At 36.6% G+C, this 19,207-nt stretch overlaps 2 protein-coding genes across 2 annotated transcripts in view; both read right to left on the bottom strand.

The window, feature by feature from the left end:
* Positions 1-19,207, bottom strand: part of LOC135804128 (pancreatic triacylglycerol lipase-like) — a 115,708-nt gene that overhangs the window by 49,804 nt on the left and 46,697 nt on the right. The window lies entirely within an intron of this gene.
* The window catches only part of LOC135804295 (zinc finger protein 70-like), a 62,999-nt gene that overhangs the window by 24,374 nt on the left and 19,418 nt on the right, over positions 1-19,207 (bottom strand). Inside the window, exons 2-5 of the mRNA XM_065318119.1 lie at positions 14,916-15,198; positions 14,579-14,833; positions 14,340-14,509; positions 10,154-10,319 (exon numbers count right to left, since the gene is read on the bottom strand). Coding sequence (XP_065174191.1) covers positions 10,154-10,319; positions 14,340-14,509; positions 14,579-14,833; positions 14,916-15,198 — 874 coding nt within the window. The remainder of the gene's footprint in view (positions 1-10,153; positions 10,320-14,339; positions 14,510-14,578; positions 14,834-14,915; positions 15,199-19,207) is intronic.

Genomic DNA, 19,207 nt, shown 5'->3' with positions numbered 1-19,207 from the left:
CATTTGCTTATTTGCATAAACAGGAAGCGAAAAGTCACCGCATGGGAATAACATCGATTGACTTACCTGGAACAAAAATTCAAAAATAAATAAATTATATGTCTTAATGAAAGAAGTATTTTTGAGTAAATAAGGAGTAAAAATAAGTATTTTGGAATATTTGAGCATTTTAGCTGTCAAAATGTTGGTTTTTTACTTTAGTCACGGGTTTTAGTCACGGGGTAGAACTAAGGTTTAAATTATATTTTTGTAGGTTGTTTCTGTAGGAAGTATAAAAGCATGATCAAAATATATCGTGATATCGTGATTAAATAAGTACTTTATCGCACTAGTGCAAAAAATACAAATTTTGCAATTAATATTTAAAAATTTTAAAAATACAAAAATTCATAAACAATATTTTGTTTCACAAGTGCGTAAAATTATACCTTTTCATACCCAAACATCAAAAAAAGAAGATAAATGAACTTGTGCATTAAAAAACTAATTTTTTCTTAATTATTTTGACCTGCATGGTGATTGATCATGTGGGATCGGTGAGTGAGTGCAAATGTTATAATTGATGAGTGAGTAAAGGACACGATGTTTATTATCACGAACAATGTTTATTAAGAAGTCTTGAAGAAGTATAGTTAAGAAGTATTGTAGAGAAGAATAGTTAAGAACTGTAGTGTTTGAAGTAATGTCAAGAACTGTCCTTCCTAAACCCTTGTCACCCACCAGCAACCCTTCAGGTTGATGGGTGGTGACAAGAAATTTGGAAGTAGGAAGAAAGTAATAGATTGGATTGGTAGAAGAAAGTGTATGACATTGAAGAGAGGGAAAGCTGACCATTGGATTCTGGGAATCCGAGTCGTGCCAAACCGTCCGACTCGGGGATTAGGTTTTTCAAGGTAATAAAAGATATTAGGAAATTTGGGAATTTTGGATGAAGAATTACGGTATACAATAAAGATGAAGAAAGTTATAAAGTTTTGAAATACAGAAATAAGCTTTGGGTAAAGATCCCCACAATCATTATTCCCCAGAAGCTTTGTGCTTTTCTGGTAGCTTAACTGAACTTAACGATACCACATTCATGTTGTTCCTTACTACTTCTTGACTTTGCACTTGCTATAAGTTAACTTGACTTTATGGTAACTCGCCTCGGCTGCATTTCGTATTTAAGTACACGTTTTGGTTTAAGAGCAAAGTTGAGGTTGATGTTGATGTTCTCCATCGCGTTACGCACAAACCAAACAAACCACATCGATTATGTTCCTCATTCTTCGCCTGCGTCGTCTTCTTACTTACAATCTTACAAGTACAAGAAGAAAGTTTTAAATTTAGCGTTACTTCATTTGCTTCGGTAATGAACCAAAACACTGAAATGTTTAAATGTTAAAAGTTTAAACAAATTACAAATATTTTACTTCCGTTATTTTTACTTTGAAGTAAAATGTTAATAAACATAAAAAATAACAACAAAAGTTTTATCTTTTTGTATTTCCACCTTTAAAGCAGTTTTTCTATGGTTTTGAGATATATAAAGTGGAACTTTTAACACGGATTAAACACGGATAAAGTATTTTAGTCACGGGTTTTAGTCTCGGGTAGACCTTGCGGCATTTATAAAAGTACATTTTCCAATACAAAACATGAAAATTAAGTAAATTTAAAAGAAACTAAAAAAAAGCAACACGTGACTAAACGTTATTATACACTCTCTACACTCGTTCTTAATCAATCTCGTGACTAAACCTCCAGTTTAGCCACTTGATACTTTACACAATATTAACAATAATCTCAACTATTGTTGTTTAAAGCTTAAAATAGTTGAATATTTGTAAGCGCACAACCGTAATAATCCACTAGTGTAATATTTTCTCTGCGTTTGATCTCTTTGAGGTCCCAATCACTTTGATTGACTCTATCTTCAAATCCCGGCCGCTCCAATGAAGTTTGATCGACGTTGATAGTATTTCGATTTAAAGTAGGCGCGCGGATTCAAAGTCGAGCGTTTCGTAATGGTGGGTAATGGTGGTTGCGGCTTGCGACGGTGTACTTTACTAGTCTTCGGGAGAACAATTCGTCGGTGCGCTCGGGACCACCTTGGACGCGCGCGCCACGCAAGATTCGACGCGAGCGATAACGACTAATAGCTTCTGCTCTTCTCCTACTTACGAAAGTACGACTTGTTACGACTTGTAACAAGTACGAGTATTATTGTGAGCATAGTAGTAAGTAGGATCAGTCAAGAGATACAAAGAAAAACATTTCATTTTTATGTTTTTAAAATTTCGTGAAATTAAGACTTTTTGTAGCGTTTTTATGGTCTGACTTGGTATATACACATGAATAGATTCATAAATATTGTGTTAAATTAGTTGTTTTGTAGGATTTCATAATATTTTCTTTAAAATTGGCTTAATTTACGGGAAAGCAAGACTTTTAATAAACATGAATTTCTAGACCAATTTTCATCCCTTATTTAACACCCTGTAAGTACTAATTTATTTTATTTTAATAGTTATTCTGCTATTCCAGGCAAAGGTGAATTTAACAAATCATTGATCATCAAAATCTGTCCAGCCGTTGTTTTGTTATACATGGTGTAACTAACATATCAATATTTAGTCCAAATTTAAGAAAAAACAAGAAAATTCCTCACAAACTTAAATTAATTGTTAATTATTTTTAATTTTAAGCCTAAATTGAAAGATACAAGCTTTAAAATTAAACATTTAATTGTTTTAACAATTTCCCCATTTCATTTGTGATTCTCTCTTCTTCACTTAATAATTTTTAGCATTACGAGTATTTCATGCCGTATCCGCTGTTTGTTGCTTCATTTTTCGTATTGACTTCTTGCTGCTCCTCCTTTCCTTCTTCTTCAGAAGTTCTTCTTCACGCAGCTATCAATTTTAGTGCGCACAGCGCGCACGCACGCGAGCCCCGCCGAACAATTACATCGAATTAAAGGCGACTCGCGGCACGCCAGCACGGCACGAAATTAGCGTCGCCGCCGCGGCAACAACCGCAGAAATAAACGCAGAAACGAAGAATTCGCCTCGCGGGCGTCGCGTCGCCGAGGATAATGTGCGCGCACGCGCGTCGGCCCCCGAGCGCAATACTTTTCCGAAAATTGCCCTCAAACCGAACCAAATTAAACATTACTTCTGTTCTGTCCAGCGCAGCCAGCAAGAAACAAGAAACGAAACGTCACTCAGGCATCAACATCAAACGTGTGCCATTCCATGACTGAATGAATGAAGCAATGGAACAAGCAGCACAAGAAGAAGATCAACGATCACGCAAGAAACAATTATTATTTACATACAATGTGGTTTAAGCCACTTAAATTTAATTTAAAAAATTAAAACTTTCATCTCTAATTTAACGCACTTAAATTAAATATTTAAATATTTTAATTGTTATTATCTTATTCCAGACCAAGATGAATCTAATAAATCATAAATCATCAAAATCAGTCCAGTGGTACTTAAGTTATACAAGGTGTAACTAACATAATTTTATTTTATATAGTATATCGTATATAGATTTGTAAAGTTTTATCCAAGTAAAATATTTTTTGAAAATTTTATTGTTTTTTACTCTGTAAAAAATATTAATTAATTAATTACCTAGCATGGAGCGCAAATCACTAGCCATTAAATCTAAGAATATCTCAAGTGAGCGGCGTACGCGTTTTATATCGGTTTAGTACTTAATTAATCCGGAATAATATCATTATTACACTTTTATGCAAATCCATGCGTCATCGCTTAATTATCGCGAGCAAAACCAGTAAACAAGCAAAATTTTTCAAATTACAGTTTCCTGCCATACCGACGCTCCCCAAAACCCGCATATAATTACTACACATATTTCAGTGTTGAATTTTCATTCGTTATTCATTTGTTGTGGTGTGATTTATGACCGCCAGCAATTTGCAACACGTGCAATAAATTCCAGCCTCATCGTCGAAAATCCGCGCCCGGTGCAAAATGCTAAACGACTTCTTGGCACGTCATCGACTACGGCTCGATACCTTTTACAATACGCACACGGTCGCAGTCACATCTTCCGATACGTTAAGTTGCCTTAAGAGGCGCAGTTGTAGCAGTGCGGACCATTCTTCTCTGCGCGCCGCAGCCGCTGCTGCGTTCGCTTTTTCTTTATTTCTTCATTTCTCGCGCGCTGATTATCGAACGTGCGAATGTGCAAACGTGTAAATGAATCCGGTCGCATTTTATCGCGCGGCGGTGCAGATATCGCCGCCGATAGTGGACCCGGCGAAGAAGTATATGACTTCATTTCCTTGCAGAAGCACTTCGGTTGCGGTAGCATCGCGCGCGACAAAAAGAAGCGCGCGAACAAAAACCAAACGAGGAGCTGGTAATTTTATATCGGACATATTTAGATGAAACCATAAAACATCTCGGGATGACTGCTTTTTGCTTCAGTTGAGAATATTTGTAAAAATGCATGTAAAGAAGTAAATACATATTTCACTTTTTTAATAAAACGTTAAATAACTATTGAACATATAGTCCAATCAAAACGAAATTTTTTTGAAAGTATTGCTTATTAATTAATTAATAGAATGCTAAATTTTTGTTTAAATAAAATAATAAACAACGAAGTTATACGCGATTTTCTTTGGAGATTTTAATGCGCTGCGATTGAAAGAAACAATTAAAAAATTGAATAACAACAAAACCATTAGTACTACAATAACAAAACTAAGTGAATTATTACCTAATTAATTAATAAATAAATCTGTAAAGTTTTGCTCAAAATAAATGCGAAATAACGAAGTTACACACAATTTTCTTTGGAGACTTCAATGCTTTCAATCACAAAACTCAAGTAAAATCATGAATAACAACAAAACTAACAATCCTACATTATTCTAACTAAGCAATAATATAAATAATTATATTCTAAATCCCCTAAAATAACTTTCATACCAAAAACTCAAAAATTATAAAAATTATCCTCAATTTAAATTCAAAACCAACACATTCCTCTAAAACTAATATCTTTACCATTATAATTTTAACCTGATCGAATTTTAAGTGATCCAAAATAGGAACACAGTGTATATTTAGTTTTAATACCAGTATGTGTGTGTATCTGCCAGCGTAGTGGACGTTAATTGATGTGGTGTTGTTGAACGGTAGCCTGGGCAGTGGCTGTTTGGCCCGCGGCGTCTAGCATCGCAGCATCGGTCGGCGCGCTCGCATTTTTTGCTCTCCGCTCTGCTCTCGCTGCGCGCCGCGCCGACGAACTGCTTCTGCTCGACTTTGATTACAGTCCTGCGTGCGTTCGGCAGGAACACGACCGGCAGCGCGGCATGCCGTTGCCATCATCTTCGCTTGATTATCCGGCGGTCGAGCGAAGAAACGAAGACATGATATGCGCAATCGCAGGATGCTGCGAGCGAAGCCACGCAACGCAGAACAAGAACAAGAACACAAGAAAATGGTATGCGCAATGAAACCATAGAGTCGAGCATTCAGCATCACCGTTTCACGAATTAAACAAACACGAAAAGCTTTTATTACTTGCATCGGTAATACAGTTTCCTGAATTACCAGCTAATGATTTTTAGGTTATGTTGGTTGAAGTTTTGATGTAATTTGATTAATAGCTATTAAATTAACATGCTGCTGATACGATTCATCATCGCGTCAACTCGCAGCGCAGTCATCCATGCTACTCTTGTCGTTATTTTTGTTTCAAGCGACTTCTACGTCTGAAGAAAACATTCTCTCAACTTTGAGTGTTATTAGAGCGCATAAACTATGTGCGCATTCACTGGGTAAACATTTTTTTTATAAATTTTTTACTTTTTAACGTTTTTTCGTTGTTTTTTACTCAAATTAAGCTTTTGTGCAAATTTTTAATGTAAAATTTTTGCCATCGGCTACAAACAAGTCTAGACCAACTATAAAACATAAAAATAAATTTATACAGGGTGTTCCCAATAATATCAGGCTTTAAACTCAGGATAATAACGTTTGATTGACGTAGCAAGCGATATTTAACTTGTAATTGCCATTTAAACTGTCTATTGTTAAACAAATTTCAATATACAATGTGTTTTATCTTAAAATATTCAAAAATATTTTTATAAATTTTTCTGCGGAGATTATGCAGAAAAATTTGCATGATAAATCACCACCGCTTAAATAATGATTTAACTTGATGTAAAGCCCCGGAAAATTTTATGTAAAGCAATGCAAAGACGCTTGGTATACGGGCATATTAAGAGTTGATTCCACGGGTGTGCGTTACACGTAAATTACACGACAATACGAGCTGGCATTCTCGCGCGCCGCATTCAACCGCCGAAGAAGCCTTCAAAAGCTCGCTTGCAGGTTGGCACCGCTGTGCGCCGAGTGATTAAAAGGAAGCCGGGAGCGACGCGTGCACTTAATTTTTTTCTACTCCTGCAGCTTCCAACTTTTAGTGCAACACACCAGCCGAGAGATGAAAGTCTCAAAGCACGAGTTGTATGCACGAAGAGCGGAAAAAAACGACGACGAGTGCGCACATTGAGGCGGCTCGATTGCACTCTGCGCAAGTCGTGATTTCGTAATTTGCTTACTTCTATCCTGTGGAGTGTAGAAGGAAACGCGCGCGATAGCACGTGTCTCGTTGAAAGCGCGCAGGTTGCGGAGTTTTTCGTGTTTTGAACGGTTTCCAGCGCGTTTGATTGACGTCTTCAGTGCGTGCCATGCAATTTGAATAATTGTTATTGTATTATATGCACGCGTTTTGCAAAAATGCAATTAAAACAAAAAATTGTCGGGTTTAAAGAGAAAAAAGCAAAAAATGCAAAAAGTGCGGATTTCACTTAAAAAACACAAATTGGAGCATATTTAAATGTTTAAATAATTAAAAATTAAACTAATCTGTATTGTATTGGTGTATTATTTAATTTTATGAAAAAATGTCGTTAAAATCTCTAAAATTACGGCAGTTATACCAAATTTTCATTGGAGACTTCAATGCTTTGATTAGGAATAGACAGCCAACCCAAACTAAAAATTAAATAACAATTAAACTAAAAGAGTTAATTAAACCATATTTGGTATGTACTTATATTATATGATTGTTAATCTAAGTGTTAAATTTAAATTATAAAAGAAAACTCAAACATTATACTAACTGTAATTCCAAAAAATCAAAATAATCTTCTATAACTTCAACTTAAAAACAATTCTTATGACAATTATTAGCAAATTTTTACTGTTTAATCAACAAAAACTTTATTTCTAAAGAATAATTTCATTAATGTGCAGAAAAAAATTCAAAGTCAGTTAGCAAAGCGCGTAAAATACGCACATGTCGTTCGTTCGCAATATCGCAGCCGCGCGTATGAATAACGCGCGTGTTTTATTGTAGCCCCGTTTTAATTATAAGAACACAGCCCGCGGGGGCCGTACGGTAGCCGCGCCCGGCCGGCATCCACCTCGCCCATCGCCCATCGCGCGGTCGTTATTAACGCGAACGCGACCGCGCGATTCACGTACGCGCTGCGCGGAGGTATAATCTCGGCGTTATAAATTCCATATTGATAGGCACCACCGGCGGCAGCACGCAGGCACGCAACGAGAGCAAAATGAAGCGCGACGCGCAGGTAGCGTGTAATCACACGAGGAGAAGACCCGCGTCGGACGGCAAAAGGATGCGCAAGAAACAAGACGACGAGGCGGACGGACGCGCGGAGCTACGGGATGGCATCGAGCACACGGATGGAAATTGATGTTGGACGAGTATATGGAACGAAAACCCCGGACCGAGTGTGGCAAAAAATTGCAATATTTGGAAAAATTATTAATAACTTAAAAAGTATTAATTATAAATTAACTAAATTTTGGGTTTTGATAAAGTATTTAATAATAAATATTTGTACAAAATTTCAGATTTCAACTAGTAAAATTGAGCGAGATATAAGCAATTTTGCTTGGTGACTTTAACGGGTCTCGTAATTTTTTAAACGACGAACCAAAGAAAAACTTAAATATCTTTTAAACTAATTATACGATTCTCTTGAAATTTTCTGATAATGTTTATACATTAGCTAGAAATATATTTTGAAATTTTCAACGTAATTAAATAATAATTGTAGCTTTCACTAACAAAAAACCAAAAAAATGCATTTTTTGTTCTCAAAACACTCGTTGTATAACAAGCACTTAATTTTAAAATTAAAACAAGTAGCGATACGGGTGCATTGCCTCCTTCGGCTGCCATAGATACATCTCGGCCTCGATCTCGGCGGCAGCATCGCGCTCATTGTTTCCGAAGAGATCATCATCGTCGAAATTTCGAGCTTTCGACCGGCGAAGCACGTAGCACGACCAGTGTGTTATTACCGAATCACTTTCATTATCGTCATCGACGGCCGCAACGGCTGCGCAGCCCCCGGAGGCTGTTGATTGTGGCCGCCAGCAGCAGCAGCTACACCATCCTCAGTGGTATTAATGCAAACGCGCGCGCGTATGCGTAATACACAGTAGCGCGACGTATAATGATGCGTTTTAATGCGCGACGTGCCAGAAATTACGAAACAAAATGCGGAATTTTAATGCGTTCCGCCGCTTGGCAGCGTGGCAGCGCTTTTTGATCGATGCGTGTTCGATGCTGATGAGGCGCGAGATGAGCGAGATGCGCGAGAGATGGCCGAGAGGAGAAAAAAATTAAAATGCGCCGCAGAGATTGATTACTCGCGTTGGGCGCACGGTAGCCGGCTGCCGGCAGGAAAATCACGCACGCTGGATGAGTTTACCACCGTGGATGATCGTAACTGTAAAGGTTTGAGTAAACTTCGGGCGCAATCAGAATGTTTGAAGAGTGTTATTATAGGTATACGCGAGTTTTTTAGTTAATTACTCAATGTGTAATTATCACCACTGTACCAACATCCCAAGGAAGATATTTTTAGACAAATTATTTTTGAAAAATTACAAAAATTTTAAAAATAAGAAAAAAGGAAACAAGTTTGACTAGAAATTTCGCTGTTAAAGTTTTGCACATTTTTTTTTGAAAATTTCAATTTTTTTTCTTAAAAATTTCGGTTTCTAAGAAAAAAATATAAAAAAAAGTGGAAAATGCTAAAAAATCAAAAGTAAAACTTGCAAAAAATCAAAAACTACAACAAATTCAAGTCATAATTAAAAAGATCTTAAAATGTGAAGAAAATTTAAGAAAAAAACTGAAAATTACAAAATTTTTAGAAAAAAATCGTGCAGAAATGTTTCATGTTTTGGCAAGAAACAAAATTCTATATTCTAATTCTAAGCATGCATAGAAATAATATGTATAACGTACCTTTGATTGGATAATCAATTTTGTAACCACAATTTTCCTGTTTCAGGAAGTTTTTTAAAATAAAAACACATTTTTTTTATAAAAATTTTCTGTATTTTCAAATAATATATGCATATTTATAAAAATATATATCAATATGAAATAAAGATCGTAATTTATAAATAACTACTATATCGTTATACTTATTTGCAATAATTTTACATACAATGTGTCCTGTCATGACATTTTTTCTAATTTTTTTCGATTTTGAAAAAAAAAATTAAATAAAAGGACACACTGTATAATTTTGGTTTGTGTCTACCTTAGACAGAATAAAATACTGTATACCAGAATAATAGCATCGAAATATATGAACAAGTGTAATTAAATTAATTAAATTAGAAAAAAACATATAATAATAATTAATTACAAGTAGAAAATCACAGAATTTTTCATGTATGTACACATCGTAATAAGTAACAAAGATATAACGTTAACTAATGATTTAAGTAAGTTAAGTAATTATTACCGGACGGAGCGAATGGACCAATCAAAGCGATATTTACATATTATTTCTGTTTGCTTAAAGAAAACTTTTTAAAAAAAATGCAAAAATTTATAGAAAAAAAGAGCACACGAATTGTTTTTGCAAGTTTTACATTGACTTTTAAAAACTTCCTAACTTAAGACCTCTTAGATAAATATACCGGCTTATCTAATAAAAATGTGCAGTGACTAAATATGATTTTTCTCCTCTTTCTGCGGTGAAAAGTGAAAAATCTAATAATTTTTGTTTGTTGATTTTGGGCGCTGGAGGTTTAGCCTTGTTTCCTTTTGGTTTTCGGCTTACCTGTGTGCAAGAATAGGTGATTCTTCAGGTTGGTGTGCTTGGAGAAGCCGCGCGAGCAGATGTGACACTTGAACGGCCACGAACCCGAGTGCACGTACATGTGCGAGCGTAGATCGCCTGGAGTCGGGAAGGATTTGCTGCAGAGGTTGCATTTGTGTGGTTTATCCTGAAAAAAAAATTAAAAATTGTTAAAATTAAAAAAAAATAACTCGTTAAATATTGATGTTACAAGGATAAAATTTTCAGGATATGTTTTTCTGTTCATTATGTGAAGTGAAACAGGATTTGTTGATTTATCCTTAAAGGCAGCAGAGTTACGGGTGGAAACTTCAATGCTTAGATAAAAACAAGCAACGAACCCTAAGATTTTTACTTATAACTTGAGAACTTATTGAAATTTTTGAACAAACTAAATTGCTAGATGAATATTAACTTTACTCCAATCTTTTATCAAAATTTTATCATTTTATCACCCAAAATAGAAGCATCAAATCATTTTAAACAAAAATTATAATTTTTTTCATAAATATCTCAATAACCTTTTACCTATCCTAAAATCTCAATACTTGTACCTCACACCACTTCAAATAAATGTCTAGAAATTAATCTCGCACATAGAATTTGACCTTTTCCCCAAATATGGCTTTGAAATTCGTTCGAGTTAATTCCACTACGTCTTAATCACTTCGAAGTGGATTTCCGTTGATTTCCGTTGAGAATTAAGAAGTCTCCGCGGCCGTTATTGTTGCGTGGGAATGTGGGAAAGAAGTCGAGACGCTTCTCCCTCGGCCCGGCCCATCTTCGGCCCGCAACAGGTGCCCTCGACTTCCGGCCGCCGCGCGATCGAAGACGTCCCACCCGGCGATATTATCTTGTTGCCCAGGTAGCACGCCGGTTACCATTACGACCAGTGGTCGATGCGTCTTTGTCCGTTGATTTTAACGGTCAATAACAAGTGCGTCGAATTTTTTACCAGAGATCCATAACGTATAATATCAAAAAACACCATTTTCAAACATAAAACGGGATAAAATCCTCAAAAAATCAAAAGTTCAACAAAAGCTCTTCTTGTATAGAAGTTGAGAGTCAGTAGTTGTTAGTGCAGCAAAAGCTGATTAAAAATACCCTCCGGAGCTTTCACGTAGATTTAAACAGCGCTTCTTAGACCATTGTCTAAGTTCTGTAAGAACATTGAGAGAAGAAGAGAGGCGCGTAACGAATGGGAGCAACATTGTCCAAAGATTTCTTGCTACTTGCACTGAACCCGCACCGCACCGCAACGGCCGAAAACCATTATTACGTACGCATAATATATGAGACGGCGCGGAATGCGCGCGCGGCCATTATTAAAAAGCTCCGCGATGCGATGCGTGTGAGAAGCGATCCTGATCCACCGATAACGCGCGCGCATCACACACGACAACGACGAGAACACGCATGCTGAACAAGAGTAAATCATTTTTCTAATGTGTGCTAATCAGAAATCTAAATAAATAAATAACGAGAGCATGAGTTGAATAAAGTAACAAGCAATTACTTAAAAACGTATAAAGATAGAGCTTTTAAACCGTTACATCACACTTGGTATGGAGTATTAGAATGATTGCATGAGGAACATGATTAATATTTAAAGTTACATATCATACACACAACAAAAAATTAATAAAAAATTTAATAACTTGGAAATTATGAAAGATAAAATGATAAACTCACGATAAATATAAAAATTGTTTTTTTAAGGTTTGAAATTTTTCCGTGGCAAATAACAAAACTTTTTTATCCTTATTTTATTCTTTGGTGATATCAATGGGAGCTTTGTGAGTAACCCAACAATTATTTTAATTTTTACGACTTTTATGAGTGTTTTCCCAAATTTTACGACTGTAAAATGATGACCAATGTTTTGACAACAGGTTAACATCCCGAACAACAGGTTGCCATCGGACACGGATGCAATTTGCTGTTTTTTACCGCCGTTTAGAGCGGTGAAAAGACGTCGATGATGCTAATGATAGCAACAGCGCAGCATATGCCACGCAACACCAACAAAGGGAGAAAAGGGTAGCGCTTAGGACGGAAACGCAAGCATATGGCCACCATTGTTCTTCTTCTTCTTCTTAAATCAAACTTTTGATGGAGCAAGTGCCACTTGATCTATGAGGATGTTTCAGGCATGTTATATTTCATGTTATATTTTATATTTTTATATTTATAGAGTTATCTAATTTTATAACGAGGATATAAAAACGTTGAAAGTAGAAATACGCTTAACAGGTGACACTAAAGATGATTTTTTTATTAAAAATGTTTTAGGGTTAAATTTGATGTCCTGTGGGGTTATTTGTATTTTTCGTGTCTTCCGTGTCTTTCTTTAGATGTCTTTTGATGTTTTCTGTTGTGATACAATTTGTGCGCTACAGGTGCACATTTTTTTCGTGGAACTTTTCAAAACCTATGGTGTTATTATTGACCAATTTTATATTTCAAGTTTTTTGAGCTTTTTTGATCGGAAAAAAGGACTAATAACGGATTATATAAAAAATTCTTTTGTACGCCGTTATTAGGCCTGTTGAAGGTTGTTATTGACGTAACCAGTGGCATATGGGCATAAGGTCAGCTTCAGCATCCAATTTATAAAGAAGAAAACAGGGTTGAGAGAAGAAAAAAGAAAAAATCAGCTGAAGATGTTGAAAATATAAAAAAGGTGGAAATGTTGTCGAATCATCGTATACTTAAGTATATATCAAATTAAAGCACATATATCACCTGCTTAGCTACTTGAGAGGGTGAAAATTTGTGTAATAAAGTGACAGGTACATTTCCAATCTGTTGCGCATGACTGCCAAGTCAAAAATGTCTTCATTTACTTTAAAAAATACTTTCTTTTAAAATTTTTACTCATAAATTTATAAACCTCTGAAAAAAATCTTATTTTCTTGGTTTTTGAAGAAGTTATTTAGATTTTTCGATAAAAATTTCAACGCTCCAACAAGCGACAAACCCAAAATTATTTTAATTTGCTATATTTTATTTCCATTCCAAGAATTCAAACAAAATAGTTAATAATTTCCTGGAGAAACAATTTTGCCGACTAATTATAAAAATCAAAATATTTCCAAGAAACCATCAACCATCAAAAAATATTATGCATTGTCTGCACTTGACTCACGTTCTACTCGTAATTTTATTTGTACGCATCTAATTCACACATGTATGCATAAATTCATCGTCGTCGGTTGCGTCGGTTTCGCTTTGTTTGCTCCGCATTGTTATTGTTCTTATAGCGTTTTTCTCACGTCGATGATGCGTACGACGCATCGCCTCCACCTTCAGTGAGGTAAGAGGTAACCAGTAAGACGATACGCACCTCGGAGCCACCTTTTGCCCTTTCACACACACACAAAACATATATGCATGTTGATTTCGACATGCGAGGGAAAGTGAAGTCGAGCACAACGCGCATGACTTAAGCCTAAGCCTTATGGCTTAAGTAAAGTGGAGCACCGGCCAGAAAAAGGGTGCGTGAAGAATTAATAAGAAAACAATCGAACAAGTGCATGCGTACAAGTGCGAGTCGCTCGAGTGTGACACGAATGTGTTTTCTTAACTTAAGTTAACTTAAACTTAAGTCAGCTTAAAGTTCTCACGGTGACTTCCCCTCATCACGATATTTGTCGGTTGATGGACAATGGTCGGCGGGTGAGGAATTCACACACATCACCCGGGACATTAAGATTAATACCAACATATTAACATACAGAGTGTTTAAAATTTAAAAAAATTAAAAATTAAAATTACATCACTCAGTATAATTGCACACAGTGCCCTAGATAATTACGCAGTGTGGTGATGGTGAGTATTGCGTCCGCATTAATTCGCTTTTAAATTATTTAATTATTATTCTATTATGCGTCATGCGTGAGCACTGGATGGTATTGTTTGAACAATTAACTCGCGTTTTCTTTGAGTCAAAGTTGAAAAGTCGACGCGGCGGTAATGTGCATAATAATGCGACGCGTGAGAACTTTAAAAGACAATGGCGTCTGCTGGGCCGCATCCTGCAGAATGGCAAAAAGCACGCAGACGCAGACGACGGAGTCATTGCAAAGAGTGAAAGTTCAAGGATACAAGTATTTCCAACGGATTCAACGAATGCATTTATTATTATTATTGTTAAATTACGTACCTTAATGTGTGTCATCCGATGATAGTACAAGTTCGATGAGGCGGTGAATCTTTTCATGCACACCGGACACTGATGTGGTTTCTCACCGCTGTGGATACGGCGGTGGGTGTTGAGGGATGAAGAGGTGCTGAACCCTTTGCCGCAAACCATGCAAACGTGTGGTTTTTCACCTAGTTTAAAAAAATTAGAAAATTTTAAAAATTTTTTTTTTTTGATTAATTTAAGTAAGTATTAATTACCAGTGTGTGTCCTCATATGTCTCTTAAGTAAAGATGGCCGATCGAAAGCTTTTGAGCATACGGAGCAGGGAAGCAGTGTTCTTTCCCTGGGTCGTGCACGTGGGGTGGGCGCAGGAGTATGATTGTCTGGTAAGTCACCCTGCGAGCTAGCGGCTGAAGAATCGCCGGAAACTGATTTGCCTTCGTCTTCAGCGCTTGGTGGTGAACCGGATAATGCACGCGAGAGTAATGACATTGATAGATCCAATGGTGAATCTGAATATTAAATATTTTTATAAGTTTTTGAAATTTTTAGAGCTTTTATGAGCTTTTTTAAAGTAAATGTTGATTTTTTTACCTTCTAGAATAGAATCCATGGTTTGACGATAAAGTGACGCACGCATCCTGACAAAGAAAAGCTCCTCGGGTCTTTCCGGTAAATAATAAACCAAAAGCTCCGTGCCGGGCGGAATGGGTTTGACGGCTTCATAGACAGGTTCACCGCGTACTTTTGTTGCTACCAGATTGACGTTGGCGTGGAAAGCTGTGGCAACACGTACGAAACGCACCCAGTTGCAATGGCGCACTTTTCGTCCACCCACCTGTGATGTTTCATCGTAACAACCAAATCTATGTCTTATCTGCAAAGAAAAAACAAATATTTATAAATATTTTGATATTTAAACACAAAAAATAGAGCTTTTAGGATCAAAATAACAATAAATAAAAAAAAGCTTCTTCAGATGATGAAGAATGTGAGAACGCGTTAATTCGCAACGCATTGTTCGACGCGTTAATTATGTCGTTATAATACCAACGCGTAAAAGCTCCGAGAGCTTTAAGAATACAATTCAATTTTTTTTCTTATAAAAATATTTTCGGTGTTGCAATCCGAAGATTTCTCAAGGCATCGAGAATGATAGAAACATACCAACCAATAAACCACTTAACAAAAAAAGCTCACATCCCAGCGGGTTCGTGCACTAATCACTCGTTAAAGTCTCCACAGAAAAAACCTTAATTTTCAGGTTTTTTCATGTCTACGCGCACAAAAATGTCCAATAATCAAATAAAAGCAATAATGAGAAGAGGATAGATACGAGTAACAGAATAAAAAGAGGAATAATCAAAAAGTCTCACACGATTCAGAAAATACAAGAAAACTCTGAATCGTCGGCGAAAGATCTAAGAAGCCGCGCTGCGACGCCGGTGGGGTGTTACACTCGGCGTGCGCGACAGTAGCGCTCACAATGATTCTCAATATACAGAGTGTTTCTGGTTGAAATAAAATAAATTTATTTCTTTTTGAGAAATTTTTATTTTTTAGAGTTTTACTGGCCACACTCGGTTTTTGAGCGTATTTATTGGTCGTGATTGTTGCGGAAAGTAAGAACGTAACTCGCGAGAGTCCACCGGCTACCGCCATGCGACGCGCGCGCGCGCAAACAAGGATTTTATAATAATATCGGGGCGGCTTCGCTTTGTCCCATTGTCTCTGCGCGCCGCCTCGTTTGGGCCCGCTGGCCGCTCGCGATGCATGCGTTTACGAGCCGGCGCTCTTTTATACTTCGCCGCGCAGGAGGATTTTTATACGCGCCGGCATTCTTCCATCGGCTTTCAACTCTGCCGCAAAGAGGACAAAATTTCCAATCGGCAAGCAAAATACACAAATCAATATTCGCCTCCACGCAAAAATCCACGTATATAATAATAATAATTAAAAACAAATCTGCGCTTGTTTGAGGTTACTGGTCAGTGTACTCTTCGGCAGCGTGATGTATCTGGTATCGCCGGCGGGTTGCGCGCCTTTATACGGCAGTTTCATCATTCACGCGAACGACATGCAAACGCGAGCGCAGCCGGCAGCAGAACGAAAAAAAACCGAAACACGCCAAAAGGATGGAAAAAAGTTAATCTACGATACGTGTACGGCACCGCGCGCAGCTCGACCGTAGGATGTAATAACGGGTGTAACGAGGATGCCAACGGATCACTCTAGATAACTCCGCAGTGCGGCCGCAGAGGCGAAAGATAATTGTGAGGCTTTGCTCCGGTTCGACCTCAAGCCAAGAAGCCGAGGAGAAGCGGTGATGGTGCGCTGGGTGTGGCAGGTTATGAGCTGCTACTGTCCATCCAACACACACATTCACACACAGAGAGAGGAATACATTGAAAGCACATAATAATCATGCTGTGGTTGTTGGATGCTGGATGTTGGATACTGGTCAAAGTTATAAGGAATACGGAAGAATGAAGGAGCGGAGTGACGATCTCACTCTACGCTCCAGTTATTAACCGGCTCATTACCGATTTGGCTGCGCGCTGCTCCCTGCTAGTCGTAAACATTCTGTGCGACGCGGAAAGAAGATGAGGTGCCTTAAACAGAAGTCCAATCAATGGCGAAATGCATTCTCCTTTTAAGGCTGCCACACAATTACGACCTGAACAACAACATCCATAACGAAACAGATTTTTCAAAAATAAGAATCTTGACTCACAAAAAAAAATAATGAATGAAATAAAGAAACAAAAATTTAATTGATTCATTCATTCACTCAGAGAATTTTTTTTTTAATTTCTTATTGCGGTTTGATACGCTGAGCACAAACAAACAATTCATTAATTTTTTTTTGTTTTGAGATTTTTTGTACGCACTGTATATTATATACCTGTTAATCAGGTGTAGTACAATGAGGGTTTCTCAATTAATGTGCTGCAGACGAGACACTATGACCGGAACGAAGTTGAAGCACTGAAGAACTGAAGAAGTCAAAGAAACCAAAGAGCAAAGGATGCGTAGAGGTAATAAAGCGACGGGCGCCAACAGGTGCATCCACTAACGACACTCAACGATACCAATATGAAAAGCATGAAACCAAAGAAACCAAAGAAATCTTCGGATGAGTAAAAAATTCATCGTAAACGAGAATCTTGCGAATACTACGGCTTGTGCGTATTGAATTAATGAAACATCAAAGAATAAAATAGAAAAATTCGATGTTTGATTTGTTTTTTTGTGGTAAAGTTGAGAAAAAAGATATTTATGAGCCAGTTAGCTAACTAACTCGCAACTAATAAAGCATAACATAGATGCAGCGGGCGATTATCAACATCCGTTCAAACTGGAATGCCGGTAACTCGCCATAACTTAAGTCGCAAGGCTTAAGAGTTATCCAAAGACGACTTAGAACAAAACCGACTAGTATATAGCTACGAGTGAAGTTTTGTTATGTTTAAATTAACTCTTTTATTATGATTTAAATTTTTGTTACTTAAGTAATATTACTTAAGTCATTAAATATCACAAAAAGTGACTTAAGTCGGTTCATGATGATAGATTTTGAAATTTATGCTTTGTGTTTACACCCAGTATAAAAGTGGTTGTTGGCCGATGCGCTACTGAATATAAATGAAGCGACCGACTGGTCGTTATCGTTCCGGCGGTCTAATAGCGCCCCGAGGGGTCCCGAATTACACGCGCAGGATGCTGCGCTGGCGAAGGATGCGAAGAAGGATGGCAGGAGGCGGACGCGTCCTTCAGCATCGCATGCATATATCATCGCCTACGTTGAACACAACATATTCAATATTTTAAAATGAAAATAAAATAAAATAAAAACACACTGTATTTTTAAAAATAAAAATTACTGGTGGTCGAGATAATGTTGTGTGCAACAAATGCAAAAATTTGTTTTTAATGTTTTTGCTTTTTTGTAATTTAAAATTTTTTGTGTTTATTATTACAATAACGTTTGTTCATAAAATATACCCAACCACAGTTATCTATAAACTGAAGAACGCCGGCAATTGTATGAAGAAGTGGTGGTACACGTGCAAGTTCGCGTTCGCGCTCGCGTTTTACAAGAAGAAACATTTACAGCATTTACAAGCGGCCGCGGTATCGGTATCGCCATAATCGCGCTTCGGCATTTATCTCTTGTTTTGTTGGCTTCGTGCGCTCGCCTTCCCAGGCCATTTCCTTGTTGTCTAGTGCTCAAGCTGTGCTTCCTTCAGCTGCGATTTCAGATGCGGGCAAAAAGCATCGCGAGTCTAGATATTGTTACATTTGCTACGGGGGCTTTAAAATAACATTTTCATGCCTAGGTAGTAAAGTAAAACATTGAAAAATAAGAAAAATGTTAAAAAACTTTGAAAAAAATGAAAATTTTTACTTTTGATTTAACTTTTTGCGTAAAAAATTAATTTTTCACTTAAAAAAAACTGCTCATAATCTCAATAATTGCTTTCTACGTAGCATTATTAATTTAATTGCGCCTAGCTAGTAAAGTACATCATTAAAGAATAGAAAATATGTAAGAATTTGTAAAAAAAAAAGTTAAATTTTTACTTTTGATTCATTTTTTTGTACAAAATCTCGATTTTTAAACAGAAAAAAATTTCATAACCTCAATTATTGCTCCTTACGTGTCATTATTGATTCAATTATGCCAAGGCAGTAAAGAAAATATTGAATAATAAGAAAATGTGTGAAAATTTGTAAAATAAAACAAATTTTTTACTTTTTGTTCATTTTTTTAACGTAAAATTCCAATTTTCCAATAAAAAAATCTCCCATAACCTCAATCACATCTTCCTACGTGCCACTGATTCAATTATTTATCCTGTGGTATTGTTTGATTATATTTTATT

This window comes from Atheta coriaria, unplaced genomic scaffold, assembly GCF_025399875.1.
Source record: "Atheta coriaria isolate IRGN ID8LTWV9N9 unplaced genomic scaffold, Caltech_Dcor_3.1 hic_scaffold_3_pilon, whole genome shotgun sequence".
Classification (NCBI taxonomy): domain Eukaryota; kingdom Metazoa; phylum Arthropoda; class Insecta; order Coleoptera; family Staphylinidae; genus Dalotia; species Dalotia coriaria.
Note: the sequence above shows the minus strand (reverse complement) of the source record. Positions and strands in the feature narration are given on the sequence as shown.